General features: G+C 34.8%; 1 protein-coding gene across 1 annotated transcript in view; it reads right to left on the reverse strand.

Annotated features, from left to right (window-relative positions):
- LRRC9 (leucine rich repeat containing 9) overlaps positions 1-22,270 on the reverse strand; it is a 115,721-nt gene that overhangs the window by 71,434 nt on the left and 22,017 nt on the right. Inside the window, exons 10-15 of the mRNA XM_057488407.1 lie at positions 21,520-21,651; positions 14,266-14,442; positions 13,838-13,955; positions 9,625-9,757; positions 7,647-7,769; positions 6,972-7,087 (exon numbers count right to left, since the gene is read on the reverse strand). Of these exons, the coding sequence (XP_057344390.1) occupies positions 6,972-7,087; positions 7,647-7,769; positions 9,625-9,757; positions 13,838-13,955; positions 14,266-14,442; positions 21,520-21,651 (799 nt within the window). The remainder of the gene's footprint in view (positions 1-6,971; positions 7,088-7,646; positions 7,770-9,624; positions 9,758-13,837; positions 13,956-14,265; positions 14,443-21,519; positions 21,652-22,270) is intronic.

The following is a 22,270-nucleotide window of genomic DNA, read 5'->3' on the forward strand; positions in this document are numbered from 1 at the left end:
CAGTAATCACTCTAAATGTAAAGGGACTGAATGCACTAGTCAAACGACACAGAGTTACAGAATGGATAAAAAACAAGACCCATCTATATACTGACTACAAGAGACTCACTTGAAACCCAAAGACATACACAGACTAAAAGTGAAGGGATGGAAAAAGATATTACATGCAACTAATAGGGAGAAAAAAGCAGGAGTAGCAGTGCTTAGATCAGACAAAATAGATTTCAAAACAAAGAAAGTAACAAGAGACAAAGGATATTACTTAATGATAAAAGGGTCAGTCCAAAAAGAGGATAAAACCATTATAAATATCTATGCATCAAACATAGGAGCACATATATATATATATATATATATATATATATATAAAACAAATACTAACAGATTTAAAGGGGGAGACAGAATGCAATGCATTCATTTTAGTAGACTTCAACACACCATCACATGAAAAGACAGATCAAACAGAGAGAAAATAAATAAGGAGACAGAGGCACTGAACAATACATTAGAACAGATGGACCAAACAGACATCTACGGAACACTCCACCCAAAAGCAGGAGGATACACATCCTTCTCAAGTGCACATGGAGTGTTTTTTCCAGAATAGATAATATATTAGGCCATAAAAAAAGCCTTAATACATTCAAAAAGATTGAGATTGTGTCAACCAGCTTCTCAGACCACAAAGGTATGAAACTAGAAATAAATTATGCAAAGAAAACAAAAAAGCCCACAAACACATAGAGGCTTAAAAATCCTAAATAATCAGTGGACTAATAACCAAATTAAAACAGAGATCAAGCAATATATGGAGACAAATGAAAACTCACCAGTCCAAATGCAACGAAGGCATTTCTGAGAGGAAAGGATGTAGCAAGAGGGCTTACCTCAAGAATCAAGAACAATCTCAAATGAACAGTCTAAACTCACAATTAATAAAACTAGAAAAAGAAGAACAAATGAGGCCCAAAGTCAACAGAAGGAGGGACATCATACAGATCAGAGCAGAAATAAATAAAATTGAGAAGAATAAAACAATAGAATCAATGAAACCAGGAGTTGGTTCTTTGAGAAAATAAACAAACAGATAAACCCCTAGCCAGACTTATTAAGAAGAAAAGCATATACACACATAAACAGAATCAGAAATGAGAAAGGAAAAATCACTATGGACACCACAGAAATACAGAGTTATTAGAGAATATTATGAAAAATTATATGCCAGCATATTGGATAACCTAGAAGAAATGGACACCTTTCTAGAAAAATACAACTTTCCAAGACTCACGCAGGAAGCAACAGAAAATCTGAACAGACCAATTACCAACAATTAAATCGAATTGGTAATAAAAAAAGTTACCTAAGAACAAAACTGCTGGTCCAGATGCCTTCACAGCTGAATTTTATCAAACATTTAAAGAAGAGCTAATACCCATCTCCTAAAAATATTCCAAAAAGTAGGAGGAGGCAATACTTCCAAACTCATTCTATGAGGCCAGCATCACTCTAAAACCAAAACCAGACAAAGACACTACAAAAATAATTATAGACCAATATCCCTGATGAATATAGATGCAAAGATTATCCACAAAATATTAGCAAACCAAATTTAAAAATACATGACCAAGTCAGGTTTATTTCAGGGATGCAAGGGTGGTACAATACTGGAAAATCAATCAGATCATATACCACATCAACAAAAAGTCAAAACCACAATGAGATATCACCTCACACCAGTTAGGATGCCAACACCCGAAAGACAACATCATATACCATATAAACAAAAAAAGGACAAAAATCACATGATCATCTCAATTGACACTGAAAAAGCACTTGACAAAATTCAACATCTGTACATGATAAAAACTCTCCACAAAATGGGTATAGAGGGTATGTATTTTAACATAATAAAGGTCATATATGATGAACCCACAGCCAACATCATACTTAACAGTGAAAAGCTCAAAGCTTTTCCTCTAAGATCAGGAGAAGATTGTCTCACCACTTTTTATTTTAGTACTAAAGGTCCTACCCATGGCAATCAGACAACACAAAGAGATAAATGGTAACCAAACTGGTAAGGAAGAAGTTAAACTGTCACTGTTTACAGATGACATGATATCATACATAGAAAACCCTGAAGAATCTACCCAAAAAATACTAGAACTAATAAATGAATTCAGCAAAGTTGCAGGATACAAAATTGATACACAGAAATCTGCTGCATTCTTAGATACTAACAACAAATTAGGAGAAAGAGAAATCAGGAAAAAAACTCCATTTACAATTGCATCAAAAAGAATAAAATACCTAGGAATAAACCTAACCAAGGAAGCAAAAGACCTATACCCTGAAAACTACAAGACATTCATGAGAGAAATTAAAGATGACACCAGCAAATGGAAATACATCTCATGCTCATGGATGGGAAGAATTAGTATTGTTAAAATGGCCATCTTGCCTAAAGCAATCTACAGATTCAACACAATCCCTATCAAAATACCAACAGCATTCTTCAAAGAACTAGAACCAATGGTTCTAACAAAAGACCCCAAATAACCAAAGCAATCCTGAGAAGGAAGAACAAAAATGGAGGATTATGTTCCCTAACTTCAAGCTCTACTACAAAGTCACAGTAATCAAAACAATTTGGTATTGGCACAAGAACAGACCCATAGATCAATGGAACAGAATAGAGAGCTCAGATATAAACCCACACAAATATGGTCAATTAATATATGATAAAGTAGCCATGAATACAGTGGGGAAAAGACAGCTTCTTCAACAATTGGTGTTGGCAAAACTGGACAGCTACATGTAAGAGAATGAAATTGGATTATTGTCTAACTCCATACATAAAAGTAAATTTGAAATGGCTCAAAGACCTGAATGTAAGTCATGAAATCATAAAACTTATAGAAGAAAACATAGGCAAAAATATCTTGAATATAAACATGAGCAAATTTCTCCTGAACACTTATCCTCAGACAAGGGAAACAAAAGCAAAAATGAACAAATGGGAGTACACCAAACTAAAAAGCTTCTGTACAGCAAAGGACATCAGCAGCAGAACAAAAAGGCATCCTACAGTATAGGAGAATATATTTGTAAATGACATATCTGATAAGGGGTTAACATTCAAAATACATAAAGAGTTCACATGCCTCAACACCCAAAAAACAAATGATCCAAGTAAAAAATGGGCAGAGGATCTTCACAGACACTTCTTCAAACAAGAAATTCAGATGGCCAACAGGCACATGAAAAGATGCACCACATTACTAATCATCAGGGAAATGCAAATTAAAACCACAATGAGCTATCACCTCACACCAGTTAGGATGGCCAACATCCAAAAGACAAGAAACAACAAATGCTGGTGAGGATGCAGAGAAAGGGGAACCCTCCTACACTGCTGGTGGGAATGTAAATTAGTTCAGCCATTGTGGAAAGCAATATGGTGGTTTCTCAAAAAACTAAAAATAGTAATTCCATTTGACTCAGGAATTCCACTCCTAGGAATTCACCCAAAGAAAACAAGACCCATCATTCAAAAAGACATATGCACCCCTATGTTTATTGCAACTCTATTTACAGTAGTCAAGATATGGAAGCAACCTAAGTGTCCATCAATAGATGAATGGATAAAGAAGATGGTACATATACACAATGGAATATTATTCAGCCAAAGGAAGAAAACAAATCCTCCCATTTGCAACAACATGTATAGAGCTAGAGGGTATTATGCTCAGTGAAATAAGCCAGGCAGAGAAAGACAAGTACCACATGATTTCACTCATTTGTGGAGCATAATAACAAAGCAAAACTGAAGGAACAAAACAGCCGCAGAAGCACAGGCTCCGAGAAGGGACTAGTGGTTGTCAAAGGGAAAGGGGTGGGGAGGATGGGTGGGGAGGGAGAAGGGTATTAAGGGGCTGTATAATTTGCAATCACAATATAGGTAGGTCATAGGGAAGGCATTACAACACAGAGAAGACAAGTAATGACTCTATAGCATCTTATTATGCTGATAGACTGTGAATGCAATGGGGTGGGGGTGGGGGCTTTATAATATGGATGAATGTTTAAACCACAGTGATGATCTTGTGAAACCTTCCTAAGATTATATATCAATGATACTTTAATAAAAAACAAGAAAAAATATGTAATAATATCTATGTTATATAGTAATATCTACGATGTTGTGGTTATATAGTAATATCCAAAGTATATATATAGCATATCTACACAGTACTGTGTTATATGTATATGGTTTTACAGTAATATCTATGATGACAGATTCACATTAAGAAATCTATAAGAGTAGATTAGATTGTGTGCTAAGTATGAGTATGCTCATCCCCACCGCCGAAAATTCCTTAAAACTGGTTAAAGATAACTTAAAAATATTTTATAATAGTAGAGAGGGCACCAACAAAAGAGTTGAAATTGTGAGATTTAAGTCATTAGGGACTGATATGACAAATAGGAGCAGAAATATAACATATAACCTGTAGTTAAAAATATGCAGAAGACAACCACTCCAAAGTACAGATTTAGAGAAACCTGGTATTCAGAGTGAACAAATAAAACAGCAGGAAGATGCTCTAAGTAATTATCAGGAATTAAGTAATTATTGTAAGAATTGTAGATGAATGAGCAAAAACAACTTGAACAAACAGAAATGACTCCTGAAAAGGAAAAGGGTCCAGAAGAGAATTTTTAAAAATCTGATAGAATAAAGCATCCATAATAGAATAGACTGCTATTACAAAAGAATAGGGTAAACACTTCAAAGTCAAATGAAAACAATTAGCAAAATAAAAAATATTCAAGAAATGCCCTGAGAAACCAAATGGATATGGCAGCAAATCAAAGTAGCAATGTGAAGTTAATATTTAGGAAATCTTTCACACCACAGAATAAGAAATAGAAATGTAAAACATGAGAGAAAAAAATTAAAAAACATGGAGGATTAATTCAGGTGTCCAATGTTTAACTAATGGAAGTTCTAGAAGGCTTAACAGAAAATAGAAGAGTAGAAATGATCAAGCAATTAAGAGAAGAAAAACTCAGAAGTGAAGATCTGGATCTTCCGAACAAAAGGGCCACTGAAGTGGCAAGCAGAAGTATGTTGAAGTTCTTGTTACTTGAGTTATTTTGTTTACTGTTTGAGTTTGGTGTCTTTTGCTGAAATTATAATAGATTGAGATAATCCCATTCATAATAACAATATATGATGTAAATGCCCAGAACTGTACTTTAATAAGAAATGTTTAAAACCTATGTAAAGAAAATTGTGAGGGAGGACTTGAGTAAACAGAGTAAGTTATTATGTTCTGGGATGAGAGGCCCAATATGGCAATATAGCCAATTTACCCCAAATTAAGTTTTAAACTCAATACAATCTCAAAAAAAAAATCCCAGTAGGATTTTAAAATAGAAAGTAACAAGCTGAATCTAAATTTTTTTGTTAAAAGAAAGTGTTGAAGAATAGCCAAGAAATTTTTTTAAAAGAAGAGCTGGGGCAGGGGAAGGAAATTTGCCCTATCACATATTAAAACAAATCATCAAGGTTGTAATAAAAAAATGTGGTAGGGGTCCCAGATTAGACACAGACATCAATGGAACAAAAGGATCTATAAATAGACCCCTTATATAGAAAAAAACTTAGTGATATAGATGGTATTTCAAAATAGAGCAAAAAGATTATGGACAAGTAGCTATCCATTTTTAAGAAAAAAATTATTTGATTCCTTTACTTTCTACAATATAAAACAATTTCTAAATAGATTTAGAAAGCTAAACATTTAGAACAACTTATATAAGTACTGGGAAAAAATCAAGAAAAACAGTTATATTAAGCCTTGTGAAATGAGACATAAAATTCAGAATCCATAATAGAAAAGATAGAGAGATCTGACCTCTTAAAAATTAACTTGTAAATTACAAATTAAAATCACAAATAAGTTTTTTGCCACAAATAAAATTAAAAGACAGGTAACAGAAAAAATTTGCAACGCATATACAAGATAAAGGATTAATAAACAGATGCATATAAGGATTTTTCCAATCAATATGAAAAAGAGTCCAACAGAAAATGGTCGAAGGTGATTCATAAAGCTATAAATAATCCATAAGTGTAAGAAAGAATAAAATATCCTCCTTTTGTCTGTCAGAGAGTGCAAAAAAAAACCTGATAAAATCTTGTGTTGATTAGGATGCAGATAAACAAGTACTGCTTCACTACTGGAAATAGTAATAAGGCCATACCTTTGTAGAGAGTACTGAAAAGATCAAAATATAAAATGCATATATCCTTTGGCTATTCAATTCTTCTACAAATCTATCCTGCAGAGAAACTTTCATATTTGTATATAGAAGCATCTATATACATCTATAATGTTCACTGAAATAGTGTTTTAACTATCAGTAAAGCTGGAAACAACCTATGTTTCATTAACAGGGAAACAGTCAAATAAATCAGAGTATAACTGAATAATATGCAGCCACGAAAATGATGTATTGACCTATATGTGCTGAAGTAGAAGTATGTCCAAAACACATTGTTAAAGGCAAAAAACACAGAATGCATAAAACTTGATACTATTATGTAAAATGGTGTATGTTGTTATATATGTAAATGCACAGAAAAAAAGGTTCAAAGCAAACACACAAAGCTGTTAACAGTAAAGGCTTTCATGAAAGGGAGTGGCAGTGGGCAGAAGTGAAAGTAGATGTTCAAGTTTATTCTATATTCTTCAATAGAGACTACAGCCATATATTACTCTTGTAATATATTTGCATAATAAAAATATTTTGGTGTTATAATGATTTGTTTTGAAAATAAAGTCCTTCACAGAATAACTATATATATGCAGCATACATTTAATTTAACACTTTAAGCCTTAACTTCAAATTATTGGTCTGTTCTCATTGAAAAAATTCCAGCTTTAAAAAAACATTCATACCACTGTAATATACTCAAATTCAACGATATATTCTGGCAAAACAAGGTCATGGTCAAAGACAAACCACTTGCACTGTCGAATGTTGCAATCACAATTTCTTTGTCCCATGAAAGAATCTAGAGTAAAATCAAAAACAAAAACAAGACAATCATCAAAATGAAACATATTTTTTCAATTTTTACATAGATCAATATGCAACAAACCTTGTAAGTTCCAACTATTATGTTATTGAGAATTTTTTTTCTTATACCTTCCAAACTCCCCTAGAGAGTTGAATGCTAGAAATACTTACTAGTCACCCTTTCATGACATAGATTTGTAGGACTGAATTTTATTCATGTCCCTTTCCTTTTCACACTTTTTCACTTTTCTGTTCAATGTGTGTTGACAAATGTATTATTCTAAAACCTTTGTTGTTCAAAGTTGGGTGGGTTTTTATCTTTTGAAATATATGTAACAGAAAATAAAATTTTACAAAATATAATACCTATGTAATATAAAAGTCAATGAAGTAGGGAATAGGAAAAGAGAAGCTGTTTAGTAGTCAGGAACAAATTTTATAGAAAGGTTTACAAGTATGTTACATAGAGGTTAAACTATAAGCATTCAAACATTTTGTACTGAACGTTTTTGTACTGAAAAATTAAAGCACATTTCTCTTTATGGAAGACATACTTAGTAAATATTTTTGAGGAATGAACACTGAATTAACCATTGGATAGTTAGCTTGACTGATGGAGTCTTGTTCACAAGCCTGAACACTCTGGCCAAGGAAAACCTTTGTAATGAGAAGGATGCCTAAATATGAAAAAACAGAAATCATTTTTAACAATAATTAATTTTAGAAAATTTCCAACATTATCTTCCTTATTGGCCCCAGACTTCACTGTATATTCTATAAAGGCACAGATACTGGCTATATTGTTTTCCACTGTTAGCCCATAGCACACTGCTTGATCAAAAGTAGGAACTCAATAAATATTTGTTGAATAAACGAAATAGGTATGTTAAGAAAAGCTTTACAGAAAAGGAAGAAGGAAAGAACATAATAAGTTAGTGATATTTTTTATTAAGTAATTTAAAATAAGAAACTGTTGTTATTAACTGGGTAAAAATTCATTCCTGTATCATCAGCACTTACTACATAGATTAGATCATAGGGGACACTCAATACATGACTACAGATTGGAAGAACATTTCCTTTCGCTTTATATTCTTAAGGAACATTGGGATTCATTCAGTCCTGCAGATCTCTATAAGTCACTGAATATTATAAAGTAACTTCGAATCACTAAGCATGAAATATTTAGATGACTTTTTTTACTATGTGCAAGTTTTAAAATGTAAAATGAAAGAACCTGTTTTGGAAAGCACATTCCAGAAGTATCTAGAAAAATCACTCTGAGCTATTTCATAAGGTGGGAAAGATAAGAATAAGAAAAAAGAAGCAAATACTTTTTTTCAAGTGAATTTTTTGTAGATTCAGTAATCTACTTAATTTTCTGGTTATCGTTAACTGAATGGAAGATGGCAAAGCACCCACAGTTTATCATGAATCATAACAGAGTTATCAACTGCAACCTACAATTCACTTTTATAGAATTAAGTTAACCAAATTTCTGATTACCCCAGTCTTCAGTAGGTTGGATAGCTGAGACCAAAGAAGAGATGTCCTTCCTCTCTGACTTGCTTTGGTCTCCTTATCATATGTCCTTTGGTAGTATGCTCTCATACTTCATCTTTGTAACTTTTATGATAATTATAATTTTACATTTATTTGTGTTACTAATAATGTGTGTAAGCACCATAATGGAGAAACTGTTTAGTTTTCATAGACTATGTCCCTATTACCAAGGGATACACTGCCTAATGCACAGTAAACAATAGATACTAGTGTAACTAAACAATAAACAGTGGAAGAGCATGAGGCAAGAAAAGACATTATGAACTGGTTTCCCCAACCTATGGGTACCAGGAAACGTCTCCCAGAAGTATACTACAAATAGGCATATATGTATATATTTTTCAAGGTGTAAAAAAAGTACTGATAATTGTGAATAAATTAAAATACCAAAAGTTTATCTTCTATAAGTTAACTTATATAGCAACCTAGACACATCACAATTTGTCTTTAGCCAATTTTAGATTTATAACCAGGTTTTCCCATCATCTTATACTGTGATGTTTAAGGAGAAATAAGTCCTGCCTTCCAGAGTGCTTTATATTTATATTTATATTGCATAAATGGACCAAGTCCTCTTTTTCTTACTTATGATTTTGGAGTGGGGTGTGTGTGTATGTGTGTGTGTGTGTGTGTGATATACTGTTTACTTATTTTTAGTATACAACTTAACAAACAAAAGCAGACTGTAAAAAGTGTTTCATATAAAGTTGGGTTAAATATGAATAACTAGTTTCATCCTATTAATGCTGACACATAACTATCATTCAGTAAATATTTGTTGACAACCTGATTAAAGTAACATCAGAAAGTCACATATCACTACACTGGTAAACACTAAATCAAATAGGTTTCAGAAAATCTTCCAATTTGATAAAACCAATTATTAAAATGTTAAAATGTTATGAAAAATAATCAATGAATTTGAAGACTTAGAACTTAAAAGTTCAGAATACCGTGTATGTGTATTACCATGCCTGAAGAGCTCATGCTCTAGGGAGTTTTTCTTCTCATCCTTGTACTTTTGCTGTAGAAATTCAATTCTGGGGCACTCACACATACTTAGGCTGCTAGCAAGAATAACAGCTTCTTTTCTGAGAGGCAGCTGCAAAGAAAAAACAAAGCCTGAGTATTTTTACAAAAGTTACAACACTTCAACTTTAACACAGATGGCTTATTATTTTATGTTTATATGTCTGGGCAAAGGAAATGCAGGCCAGACTCACTGAAAAGTAGATAAACTTCAGATGATAATTCACTCTGTACAACCATTTATATATTTCATTTTATTTTTTCTCTCCCAATTTATACTTATATGCAAAGGGGTTTAAAATGTATTTTAAATTTATATGCAAAGGGGTTTATGAAAAGTGATACAGAACAATATTTATTCCTACAAATGCAACCAGAGTTATAAATGACAGCACTGTGTGGTACAGAAGCTATAGTTTAAAATTTTTTCAATGATATGCCACTAGTAATCATGCAAATTCCAAAAAGAAAATCCTGTAGGAATGGGATATTACATCAGTGAACGCTTATATATATATATGGTCTAATAATACACTTGGTATAATAATCTACATTGTGCTCCAGATGTATCTCATCGTGCTAATGCATGGAAATCTTATGCATTGTGATAATTTATTTCTCTAAAAAATGTTTTATCAGAAACCCAGTAATATAGTAAAAGTCCTATTACTTGCTGTGAAAACAGCTCTAAAAAGAAAACAAAAATCTCTATTTTTAGTAGTGAGAAAACTAGAACTAAGAGAGATTATATGATCTAGCCAAGGACAAAATCAGAAATTGGCAAAGTCATGATTTGAACTCAGGTCTACATCTTGTAACAATCTCAGAGTTTTGAAATTATTACTAGTTTAATATTAGTAGCCAAATTATCTTAGAAATACATCTTTCTATAAATGTGGAATTGCCTATATATTTTTCATACTAAAACCTGTTATCCAAAGAGGTTTTTAAAAATAAATAACCAAATGTGGGCACATGACCACCACCAATTCTTCATCCTAGTAAGTATAACCCTCTCAGATTTCCAATGAAAATTACAAAATATTCATTAGGTAAAAGCTGTGTGCATGGCATTATGAGGGTATGGTATGGTCTTGGCCCTCAAATAAGAAGGGAAAATGGAAACTATACCCCAAAATTAAAAATTCAAGGCATCCCCCCACTCTCAACACTTTTATTCAACATAGTACTGGAGGTCCTAGCCACAGCAGTCAGATAACACAAAGAGATAAAGGCATCCAGCATGGTAAGGAATAAGTTAAACTGTCACTGTTTGCAGATGATGTAATATTATACATAGAAAACCCTAAAGAATCCACCCCAAAAATACTAAAACTAAGAACTGAATTTAGCAAAGTTCAAGGATACAAAATTAATACACAGAAATCTGTTGCATTCCTGTATCTTAACAATGACTTAGCAGAAAGAGAAATCAGGAAAAAAACTCTATTTACAATTGCATCAAAAAGAATAAAATATTACGAATAAACCTAACCAAGCAGGTGAAAGACCTATGCCCTGAAAACTATAAGACACTCATGAGATAAATTAAAGAAGACACCAATAAATGGAAATACATCCCATGCTCATAGATAGGAAGAATTAATATTGTCAAAATGGCCATCCTTCCTAAAGCAATCTACAGATTCAATGCAATCCCTAGCAAAATACTAACAGCATTCTTCGAAGAACCAAAACCAATAGTTCTAAAATTCATATGGAACCACAAAAGATCCTGAATAGCCAAAGCAATCCTGAGAAGGAAGAATAAAGCAGGGGGGACTACGCTCTCTGACTTCAAGCTCTACTACAAAGCCACAGTAATCAAAACAATTTGGTACTGGCACAAGAACAGATGCATAGATAATGGAACAGAATAGAAAGTCCAGATATAAACCCAAGCATACATGGTCAGTTAATATACAATAAAGGAACCATGAATATACAATGGGAAAATGACAGCCTCTACAGCAATTGGTGTTGGCAAAACTGGACAGCTACATGTAAGAGAATAAATTTGGATTATTGTCTAACTCCATACACAAAAGTAAACTCAAAATGGACCAAAGACCTCAATGTAAGTCATAAAATCATAAAACTTATAGAAGAAAACATAGGCAAAAATCTCTTAAATATAAACATGGGCAACTTTTTCCTGAACACTTATCCTCAGGCAAGGGAAACAAAAGCAAAAATAAACCAATGGTGCTACATCAAACTACACAGCTTCTCTACAGCAAAGGACATCAGCAGCAGAAAAAAAAGGCAAAGGAGAATATATTAGCAAACAACATATCTGATAAACGGTTAACATCCAAAATATATAAAGAGCTCACATACCTCAACACCCAAAAACCAAACAACCTGATTAAAAAATAGGCAGAAGATCTGCACAGACACTTCTCCAAAGAAGAAATTCAGATAGCCAACAGGCACATGAAAAGATGCTCCACATCACTAATCATCAGGGAAATGCAAATTAAAACCACAATGAGCCATCACCTCACAGCAGTTTGGCTGGCCAAAAACCAAATGACAGGAAACAAATGCTGGTGAGGATGCAGAGAAAGGGGAACCCTCCTACTCTGCTGGTGGAAATTTAAATTAGTTCAGCCATTGTGGAAAGCAATATGGAGGTTCCTCAAAAAACTAAAAATAGAAATACCATTTGACCCAGGAATTCCACTCCTAGGAACTCACCCAAAGAAACCAGGATCCCTCATTCAAAAAGACATATGTACCCTTATGTTTATTGCAGCACTATTTACAATAGCCAAGATATGGAAGCAACCTAAGTGTCCATCAGTAGTTAAAGGGATAAAGAAGATGGTACATATACACAGTGGAATATTATTCTGCCATAAGAAGAAAACAAATCCTACCATTTGCAACAACATGCATGGAGCTAGAGGGTATTATGCTCAGTGAAATAAGCCAGGCAGAGAAAAACAAGTACCAAATGATTTCACTCATTTGTGGAGTATAACAACGAAGCAAAACTGAAGGAACAAAACAGCAGCAGATTCACAGACTCCAAGAAGGGACTAGCGGTTACCAAAGGGAAGGGATTGGGCAGGGTGGGGAGAAGGGGATTAAGGGGCAGTATAATTAGCACTCACCAGGAAGGCATTACAGCACAGAGAAGACAAGTAATGGCTCTATAGCATCTTACTATGCTGATAGGCAGTGACTGCAATGGGGTGGGGGTGGGGGACTTGATAATATGGGTAAATGTTGTTCTTGTGAAACCTTCATAAGACTGTATATCAATGACACCTTAATGAAAAAAATTCAAGACATCACAAGATGTGTTAAATAAGATATCCTTTTTAAACTGAAGTGATTAGAAACAAGCTTGTAGAGGTCATGGGATAGTGGCTAGGCTTTGAAGATTAGACACAACTCCAATAACCAGAAATTTTAAAGAAAAGTGTTTTTAAGGGGAGGTATAGAAAGGTATAGAAATGGGTGTGATTGCCATCTGTCCATCTGTCCAGCTATCCGGCATTCATTCATCAAATTTCTACTAAGAATCTATAAACACAGTCCCTGTCTTCAAGGACGTGTAGAGAAATTCACTCAAATGATTGCGTTTCAGTATAACAAATATGCTACAATAAAAATCCTCAACCGATTGCTGCTAAATCAACTTCCACTAAACCAATTCACAGGATTAAGCACTATTTTCCATTCTTTCTACAACCCACAGTATAGTGAAGTTCAAAGAGAGTACTTTTAAAAATACTATGTACTTCTATTCCACCCAGTTGTGTGTACACTTACTAAAATCAGTTAATTTTGATCCTAAATGTGTTTATACTAGTTGTATTTGTTATTGAAATTATATACATTACATAAAGCACTAAATAGGAGAAAGAGTAAGAGTTGTTTCTTTGAAGACAAAGTGGAAAGCTTTTAGGATTTCAGAAAAGCTAATCATTAAAAACTTCTGTCAACTCATATGGACTTCCTCTAGTATAATCCACAGAAGGAAGTTGCTATACTTTGTATAATAGCACTATGCTTTTTTGTGATTCAGCAGAAGTTTGTTATAAATACAGATGAAAGAATTAAGTATCAAACTATGCTTAGCCAGTGGCAGAGCTTTATTCTTTAGGAAGAAAGTATTACTCTGAATGATGTTTTATGTTACCTTGCTTATTTCACTGTCTTTGAATCCTTTTTCAAGTATTTGTAGCAGATACTTTTTCTTCACTGTAACTTCAGGATCGAAAACATAAAAAAGGCATTCCATCATCTTTCGACAACACCTGAAGCATTGAGACAAAAAAAGTTTGAGAACTGATCTCAAAATAGCTTAACCATAGACAAAATGATCATATATGTCCTGCGCAGGTTATTTTCCATTTACTTGAATGCTCCAGTGTCATTATTAAACCTCAAAAGAGCCCCGGTGTGGCTAAACTGTGAAGTCATCCTAGTCAAGCAAGGGAGATGCATGAAAAGGAAATATTTAAAAAGTGTATTTTTAGTATTGTAGAATTTTAAAACAGAAAGGCTTGTTTACAAAATAAAATCATACTTTTGTAAAATTGTTCCTTATGGAATTTAACTTCTTACTCTGAATCATGCATATCTTCATTGTCCAAAAACTTTTGGTATTTCTCCTCAAATTTTAATCTTAGAATACGGTTGTTAACTTTGATGACACGTCTCACTTTCACTCCTGTAATACCATATGACCTGAAGTCCCATGCGCAAAATCGTGATAGAATTAATTCATAGCAAGAATTAAACCTGTATGGGAATACAGAATATATACAAAGAAAATAACATATTTTCCTTAAAATGTTGAAGAACACAAAGTAACATACGATAAAGTTATAGGCCAAATTTTATGTTTTTTGCTAAAGACACATCATATAGTAGCTCTGTTTTTGTTCAAACTGGTCACACTTATTAAATCAGTAAGAGATGCTAAACTTTGAAACATAAAAATAGTTTTTATTCATTATTATATATTTGTTCTGACTAAAAGATATATTGGCTGAGCAATCCTCTATTGTTCAAATACTTCCTTGTTTTACTTCAGTGAAAGTACCTATTTCTGGTTTTCTTCTTACTGGCTGCTCCTTCATGGTTTTCTTTGCTGCTGCTTTTCCCTCTTACATACTTCTGAATGTTGAATTGTGCCAGGAATCAAGTATTTGGTTCTCCTGTTTCTATGAACAGTTATCCCTAGGTGATTTCATCTGGTCATCTATCTATCTATCTATCCATCCATCTAGATATATATCCATCACAGTATATATATACTGATAAATTCCAAATTTTTATTTCCAAGCTTTCTCTCTATCCAAGTTAGCTGGATATACTTACTTAGACTTGAACATCAACTACTTGCCTGGTATGTTCACTTACACATGTAATAGGCCTCTCAAGTTTAATTAATCACCTGTCCCTGAACATGCTTCTCTTGAGTGTTTTCCGTCAGTATATGGTGCCACCATCTAACTGGTAGCCTAGGTTGAAACCTCAGGAGTAAACCTTGCCTCTTCTCTTCCTCACCAATATTCAATTCCTTAGCAAATCTGTTTGGCCCTGTATCTGAAGTATATTCTGAATATGACTCTGTTTCATCATTGCCACTATTATTACCCTAGCAAATCATCATCTCTTAGTGGACTATTGCAATAACTTCAAAATTAGGGATATAGAAGTGAAAGAGGCAATATGTTTTCATGGAGGCTATATTCCAAGGGAGGCTATATTCCAAGGGAGATGGACAAAAAATATGACATAAATGAAATAATTTGCAAACTGATTAGTGCTTTGAAGAAAAAGAGGCTTGGGGTAAGGAATGGAGTGGGGGCTACTTCAGACAGGCCTTGGGTAAGGTCTTTCAGAGAAGATATTTGAGCTAAGAATCGGAGAAGGGCCTGCTATGTGAAGATCTCAAGAAAATGTGCTGATGCACTCACTCATTTGCTCTCGGCTGCCCTCACCTGGCCATGCTTACAATAACTCTGGCCCTCTCTTAAAAGTAGCACAGAATTTAGATTAAGATGAGATTTAAAAATGGATCAATTTGAAAAGGAAATTGAGATATTATACCGGTTATATTTGCCTTTGATGAGCTGTCTGGTCCTCACCAGCATAATTAACCAGGGCCTGAGCATGGGTGTGGGCTAAGATCACAGGCATGAGCTTCCTAATGGGGGTGTCTCCCTAAGACTAACCCCTGAGATCCTAACTTAGAGTATTTGCTTTTCTCACTAGCAAAGAGTGAACTAGTGCAGCTGGGAGCTTCCTGAACCAAACCAATCCTAAAGGAGCTCACAGTCTGGTAGTGGAGGCAATACAAACAGTGCTAGAATTTGCAGGATGCTGCTAACTAGTTCAAAGATCTGGCTAAACAGCCATGTATCATGTGGAGTGAGAAACCTACACTCTCAAATATACAGGGTTCACTTTCTGGGCCTAAATCAGTCCAAGTCACCCTAAATACTATGTCCTAGAATCACTGAAGCGCTCGTTATTACCTGCACCCTATTTATTACTTTTTTTTTATTATTATTGCAACCTGGTAGAAACTAGCAATGCAGGCATTTTATTTAGGTAAGCTTCTAGTTCCACAGTAACACCAAAAAGGTAATCAAGAATAGATATGAGTGGTGAATGGATAACACTTAGCTTCTAGTCTGGGCCCCCCAGGAATGCAAGAACCAGGAATGGCACAAACAATTCCGTGAAATGTGCTCACTGCATATAGCTATTCTGTGCCCAGAAATCCAGCAACTGAGCCCTTCCTTACAGGGATCTCTGAAAGCCCTGGAGATAGGGAACCCCAGTGCTGAGAGGACATGGCCTCTGTGCTACCTGGGATTACAGAAGTAAAGCAATTCATTCAATCACCTGGCCATTCTGGGGATGAGAAGAGATCATGCACAGCGTGCTGGAATGCTGCTGGAGGAGGGAAAACCAGACCTATGCTGACAGAGAAGTACTGAGACGTTCAATATTATCACACCTCATAGAGGGTGAACACTTGTCACAGCATTGCTGAACAGGTACTACAGGCACTGGAGAGCATGTCATTGCTGGCTTGAGATACATGCATATTAGTCTGAAGTGGAAATAATGACTCCGTATGGATTTATATAAAGTAATATCTAAACCTACTACACCTCTTCTTCAAGGAGTCCCATAGATTTAAGGACAAAATTCGGACTACCAGCTGAACCTAGAATGCCCTTACAAGATCAGGCAGGCCCTTGTCATGTGCAATGACTGGTAGTTCTCCAAATGTATTATACTATTTCCACACCTGTTCACCTGTTTCCTCTGCCTGGAGTCCTTTCCTTAATTCTTTATATAGTTAACTTCTATCTAAATTCAGATCAAAGCATCTCCCTCCGGTGACCCCACTTCCAGAAAACTTTCTCTAAATCCCCATTCTTCTTGGACTGCTCCTCTTCTCCACACCTACAATGATCCCAGAATTTCCCAGTGTGTCATTACCATTGTCTCCCACACCAGACTGCAGGCTCGGTGACAGCAGGGACCAACTGACTTTTACTCCTGCCACTTAGAACTTGGCCCATAGTAGCAGCTCAGTGGGTGGATGCAGAGCAAGTGAACACAGTAGAAAAGATTCAGAGATGAACATGATGCACACGCTGACGGACAGTGACTGTAAAGGGGTGTGTGGGGGGACTTGATAATGGGGGGAGTCTAGTAACCACAATGCTGCTCATGTGATTGTATATTAATGATACCAAAAATAAAAAGGAAGCAAGATAAGTGTCCATCAGTAGATGAATGGATAAAGAAGATGTGGTACATACACACAATGGAAAATTATTCAGCCATGAGACGAAAAGAAATCCTGCCATTTGCAACAACATGGATGGAACCAGAGGGCATTATGATCAGTGAAATAAGCCAAGCAGATAAAGATAAATACCATATACTTTCACTTATTCATGGAATATAAAGACAAAGCATAACAGAAGGAACAAAATGTCAGTAGACTCATAGGCAATGAGAATGGACTAGTGGTCACCAAGGGGGAGGAGATGGGCCAGGTGGGGCAGAGGGGAAAGGGAATAAAGGGGCACAATAATTTGCAATCACTACATAGGTTGGTCAAGGGGACAGTAGCACAGCACGGAGAACAGAGTTAATGACTCTATAACGTCTTACTATGTTGATGGACAGTGACTGCACTGGAGGTGGTGAGGATTTAATAATATGGGTGAATGTTGACCCACTGCATTGTATATCTGAACCAATATAAGATTGTATATCAACAATACTTTAATTTTAAAAATAGCAAAAAAAAACATGAATATGATGCAGTCTTCTATATTTATAAACAACTGGAGCAGGAAGGTAATGGGACATGCACAAGCAAAACTAATGGAGAAGAAAATAGGAAAGATGCAGCTCAGTGTTGTGATGATTCAAAAATTAATAATGACCATATCTGATAGAGATGAAAAGAATATTCCTTTTAAAAGATGGCCCTTGATATTGACCTCGAAAATAAAGTAAGTTTTGACAGTCAATGATAAAATGAGGGCAAGGGATGCAAGGCATTCTCGGGGAAGGAGGCAGGACAAACCAAACCACTTATGAGGTGGCATACCGAGTATGTTCCAAGAGCAGTGAGGGACACACAGTTTGGTTGACTTTTAAGGGGCTGAAAAGGAGTTAGGGTCATTTGGAGACCATAGAATGAACACTGAGTGTCAGGGTGAAGAGTCTGAATGTAATTTGGAAGTTAACACGTTGCTACAAGAAGCTTCTCTTTTGTTTTTAACAGAGTTCTGTCTGTGTAGAAAGCTTGCCAGCAGGGACCATACAAAAAATCACTTAGGAATCTTTATGATTGGTCAGCAAATCCTGAGCACCTACTGCACACAGACATTGAGGTGGATGCTGTAGCAATGATCCAAGAGGAAGGTCGTGAGAGCCCTTGCAAAGGTGACTGGCCACAATGGGGAGGAATGAATGCAGAGACAGTACGGAGGAGAACCGGTCTGTGGGTCTTGGCCTGACTGGGTGTGCAGACTGAGGGAGGGGAGGGAGTCAAGAATGGCTTCAATGTTTGCTGAGTCGGCATGACTGACAGGATGGCAGTTCTGCAAACCGGGACGGAAGAGTCAGAAGGAGGGGGCGGTGTGTAGGTAGGAAGAGAAAAACAAAACCATTTCAGTATGTTCAGTTGGCCTTGCCAGCTGGACATCCAGAGAGAAATGTCTTAACAGGAACGGAGTAAAGGAGACAGACTATACAAGGGCAAGAATAGAAGGCACTTGCAAGAGAGAGAGTTTAAAAAGAAAAAAGAAAATGGTTACACACAAAAAATGAGAGGTGAAGTTACAAGGGAGGAATGGTTAACCGCATCAAGTACTGAGCAGTCAGGAGCGTGAGGGCCCATCACGTCACTGGACAGCCTCACTCATTCGGTGGGACCGGGAAGTGTGAGCATCCACAGTGGTGATACACATCACCGACCAAGACACTCAGAGAGATCCCTACAAAGGTTCGTTAATATACAAATGATGCACTCACTTAGCAAATGTAGAATGCATGTTTTTAAGTGGCTAAAGCTTAATAAAATCTATTAAAATGTACCTCAAAATCCTAAACAAGGGTTTAATAAATACTGTCAACTGACTTGCTGACTTAAACCAGTATTTTATTGGTATAAATAAAAAGTTTATGCTGCTGTAACTCCCTAAAATAGTACAACATGAGATCTTTATATATAAAAAATTAGATTAATTACTGAAAAGCCATTACACACATAGAAGTGAAACTGTTAAGTATCTATAAAGTGATGTGGAAACATCAAATAGTTACTGAGTTGTGAATCCAGCCAGTGCTATGCTACTTGTTATGACTTCTAAGGTACATGAAACATTACATCTGTCCTCAAGGAGCTTACAGAGTCACTTACATATTGTTTTGTGGTGCCTTAAAGTTATTTGTTTAAATTGTAAATGACCTGTATCTATAACCAGGTCAGAGCTTCTTAGGTCCAAGGACAGCATCCTTTATGCTTTGGAGTCCCCACTTGATCAATGTTGTCTGATGTCAGTGGATAACTCAATTGGCAATATGTAGGTAAATGATAGGAATCTATAATGATTATGCTGTAGTAGTAACTATTCAACAAGCAAGTCTCTGTAAAATAAGGACTTTCTTAAACTGAAAAATATAATCCTTTTATTTCACACACAAAAAATGAAGCTATGAAATATTGAATAATACACAATTATAAATCTGCAATGCTTTTTTGCTAAAAAAATTAAGACTATTTTGATAGAAAATCTTTATATTTGAGTTCTAGCTCTATTCCAGTACTTTTTATTAAACTGCTAAATCATTGGCTTAAAAATATGGATAAAAGTGTTTAAATGAAACAACTAGATATGTAGCACATAGAGCAATTTAAAGCACGTTAGTATTATTTCATAATATCCATAAAAGATCATAGCTAAAGTGGCCAAGCTTGTAATATGATAAAAGTGAAGAGCAGTCCTTGAAATTCTGCCAACATATATTTGATTTTCTCCTTAAAATGGATCAAGGTTATTCTTATTAAAACTAAGTAAACAATTGTTAATGCTTATCAAATCTATCAATGCTATCTAATTTACAATGAGGCTGACATAGTTACCTAAATGGCTTTTTAGTCATTTTGCCTTCTTTTTCAATAATCTACAAAATTTGTTTTGTAAAGAGCTTACTTTGCAGTTAAGTTAAAAAGAAACAGAAATAATAAAAAAATGATTGTTTGGGTTAAGTGAATATAAATGAAGGACTGAAAAATCGTTCATGCACCCTACAGAAAGACACCATTCAATTTTTTACACTTGAAAAATCAAGGCCTTTACTTGTTTACATGGGAACTGGAATGAACACTTTTTATATCTTTGTACATACAAATCAAGTATTGTGGTTAAGCAAACAGTGGTTACTGCTGGGCAAATGGATGTGTTGATACACAAGAAAATATTTTAAAAGGTCTCTTTCTCCCTTGGGCAGAGCTTCTGACACTTTTCTACCAAAGTACCCCCAAAGCCCTTGAGAAGCTTTTACTCCCAGGCGTAAATAAGAGGCACATCTAAGAAAATCAGGAGGCTTGGTTTAAAGTAACCATTAACAGTCATATATTTTTCTTTCTGAACAGTTAATATAAATCTTGCATTATACTCCATAAAAAATCAGTGTTTTTTATGTGTTAACACTGACTGAGTTAAATCCTCTGGAGTGAGTGTCAATTCTTTGTTCCTTCTATAGCTCTACATGTTTTCTGGTTTTTCTCCACATGGCCAAATTTGCAGTATGCTTCTAGGGTTCTAGGGCAATCTTTGGCTTGTTCATGGACTTGTTAACTTTGAGAAAATTATTGCAGAAATGTGAAAGTTATAATTAGTGATATTTTTCTGCAAAGCTTTCTTTTTTGTTTTTTTAAGGATCATTTCTTTGATTGTAACTTCTAGTTGAGGCACACAACCACTTCCTTGTTTCTACCAGTAGGCCTTGGTTCTGAAGTGGGGACATCTACTTCAAGCTTCTGTTTCTGGTGGCTGTCTCCACCAGAAACAGTCTAAGGAAAATTGGGTGAAGAGCAATGAAATACCACTAAGATGTTTTCAAGTTTAGCCCCACGGCAATGGTGTAAACAGAAAAATGTATAAATGGTAAAGTAGGTAACTGCCAATTTTCAGTTAATGAATGTTCTATAGAAGTGTTCTGAAAATGAGACATTTGAAGATTTTGTAAGTTGATATTTTGGTTGATGATCCTAAGCACTTACAACTATTTGTAAAGCTATAATTAAATTTCAGGCAAATTTACCAGTCATCAGATCGAGTGCCTTCTTCAAAGTGGACATTTCCCACAGTCTCCAACTCAGTTAACAAAAATGGAATCAATAAGCCATGACTTTTCTTCTTTTGCTTTACTTCAATATGGTAAATTGCTTCAATTCTACTTAAGAAAAATTATAGGTAAAGTTATCAGAATGATCTAAAAATCAAACATTAAAATTCATGATAGATTTTTTTTTAAAGCTGATATTAAAATACAAGACTTTGGTCAATGGATAAAGAAAGCTTGGTGTTAACAGTTAAACCAAGTAAAAGACATTCTATTTTTGGCACTTAAAATCACCTCAAATTATGTTAACCTCAGATTACGTGAAGGTTAGAAGTCTATCGTGGTTCCTCCACTTATGGCTTTCAGATCTTAGACAAGTCATAACTTTTTTATGCTGCAGATTCTCAGTAAAATGGCAGTATATTAATATTACCTACACCTGAAAAGGCTTTTTTAAGGATTATAAGCAAAACACCTTTAAAGCTCTTAGTAAAGAGATTGGCACAGAGTAAGAATCCAATAAATGTTAATTATTAGTAGTAGTATTTTCACAGGGCAAACTAACATCAATTTAGTGCCCTGGTAAATAAAGAATTCACAGTATTTACTTTCTTATTGCTTTTTATTTCTAGTTAATAGTCAACCTGACTTTGTTTCTTCAAGATTCTGGACAACTGTGTACATGCTTTGCTCAGTCTCATTTTTATGGTGGGGTTCTGCATCAATAGCA

This window comes from Manis pentadactyla, chromosome 11 (assembly GCF_030020395.1).
Source record: "Manis pentadactyla isolate mManPen7 chromosome 11, mManPen7.hap1, whole genome shotgun sequence".
Taxonomy (NCBI): Eukaryota; Metazoa; Chordata; class Mammalia; order Pholidota; family Manidae; genus Manis; species Manis pentadactyla.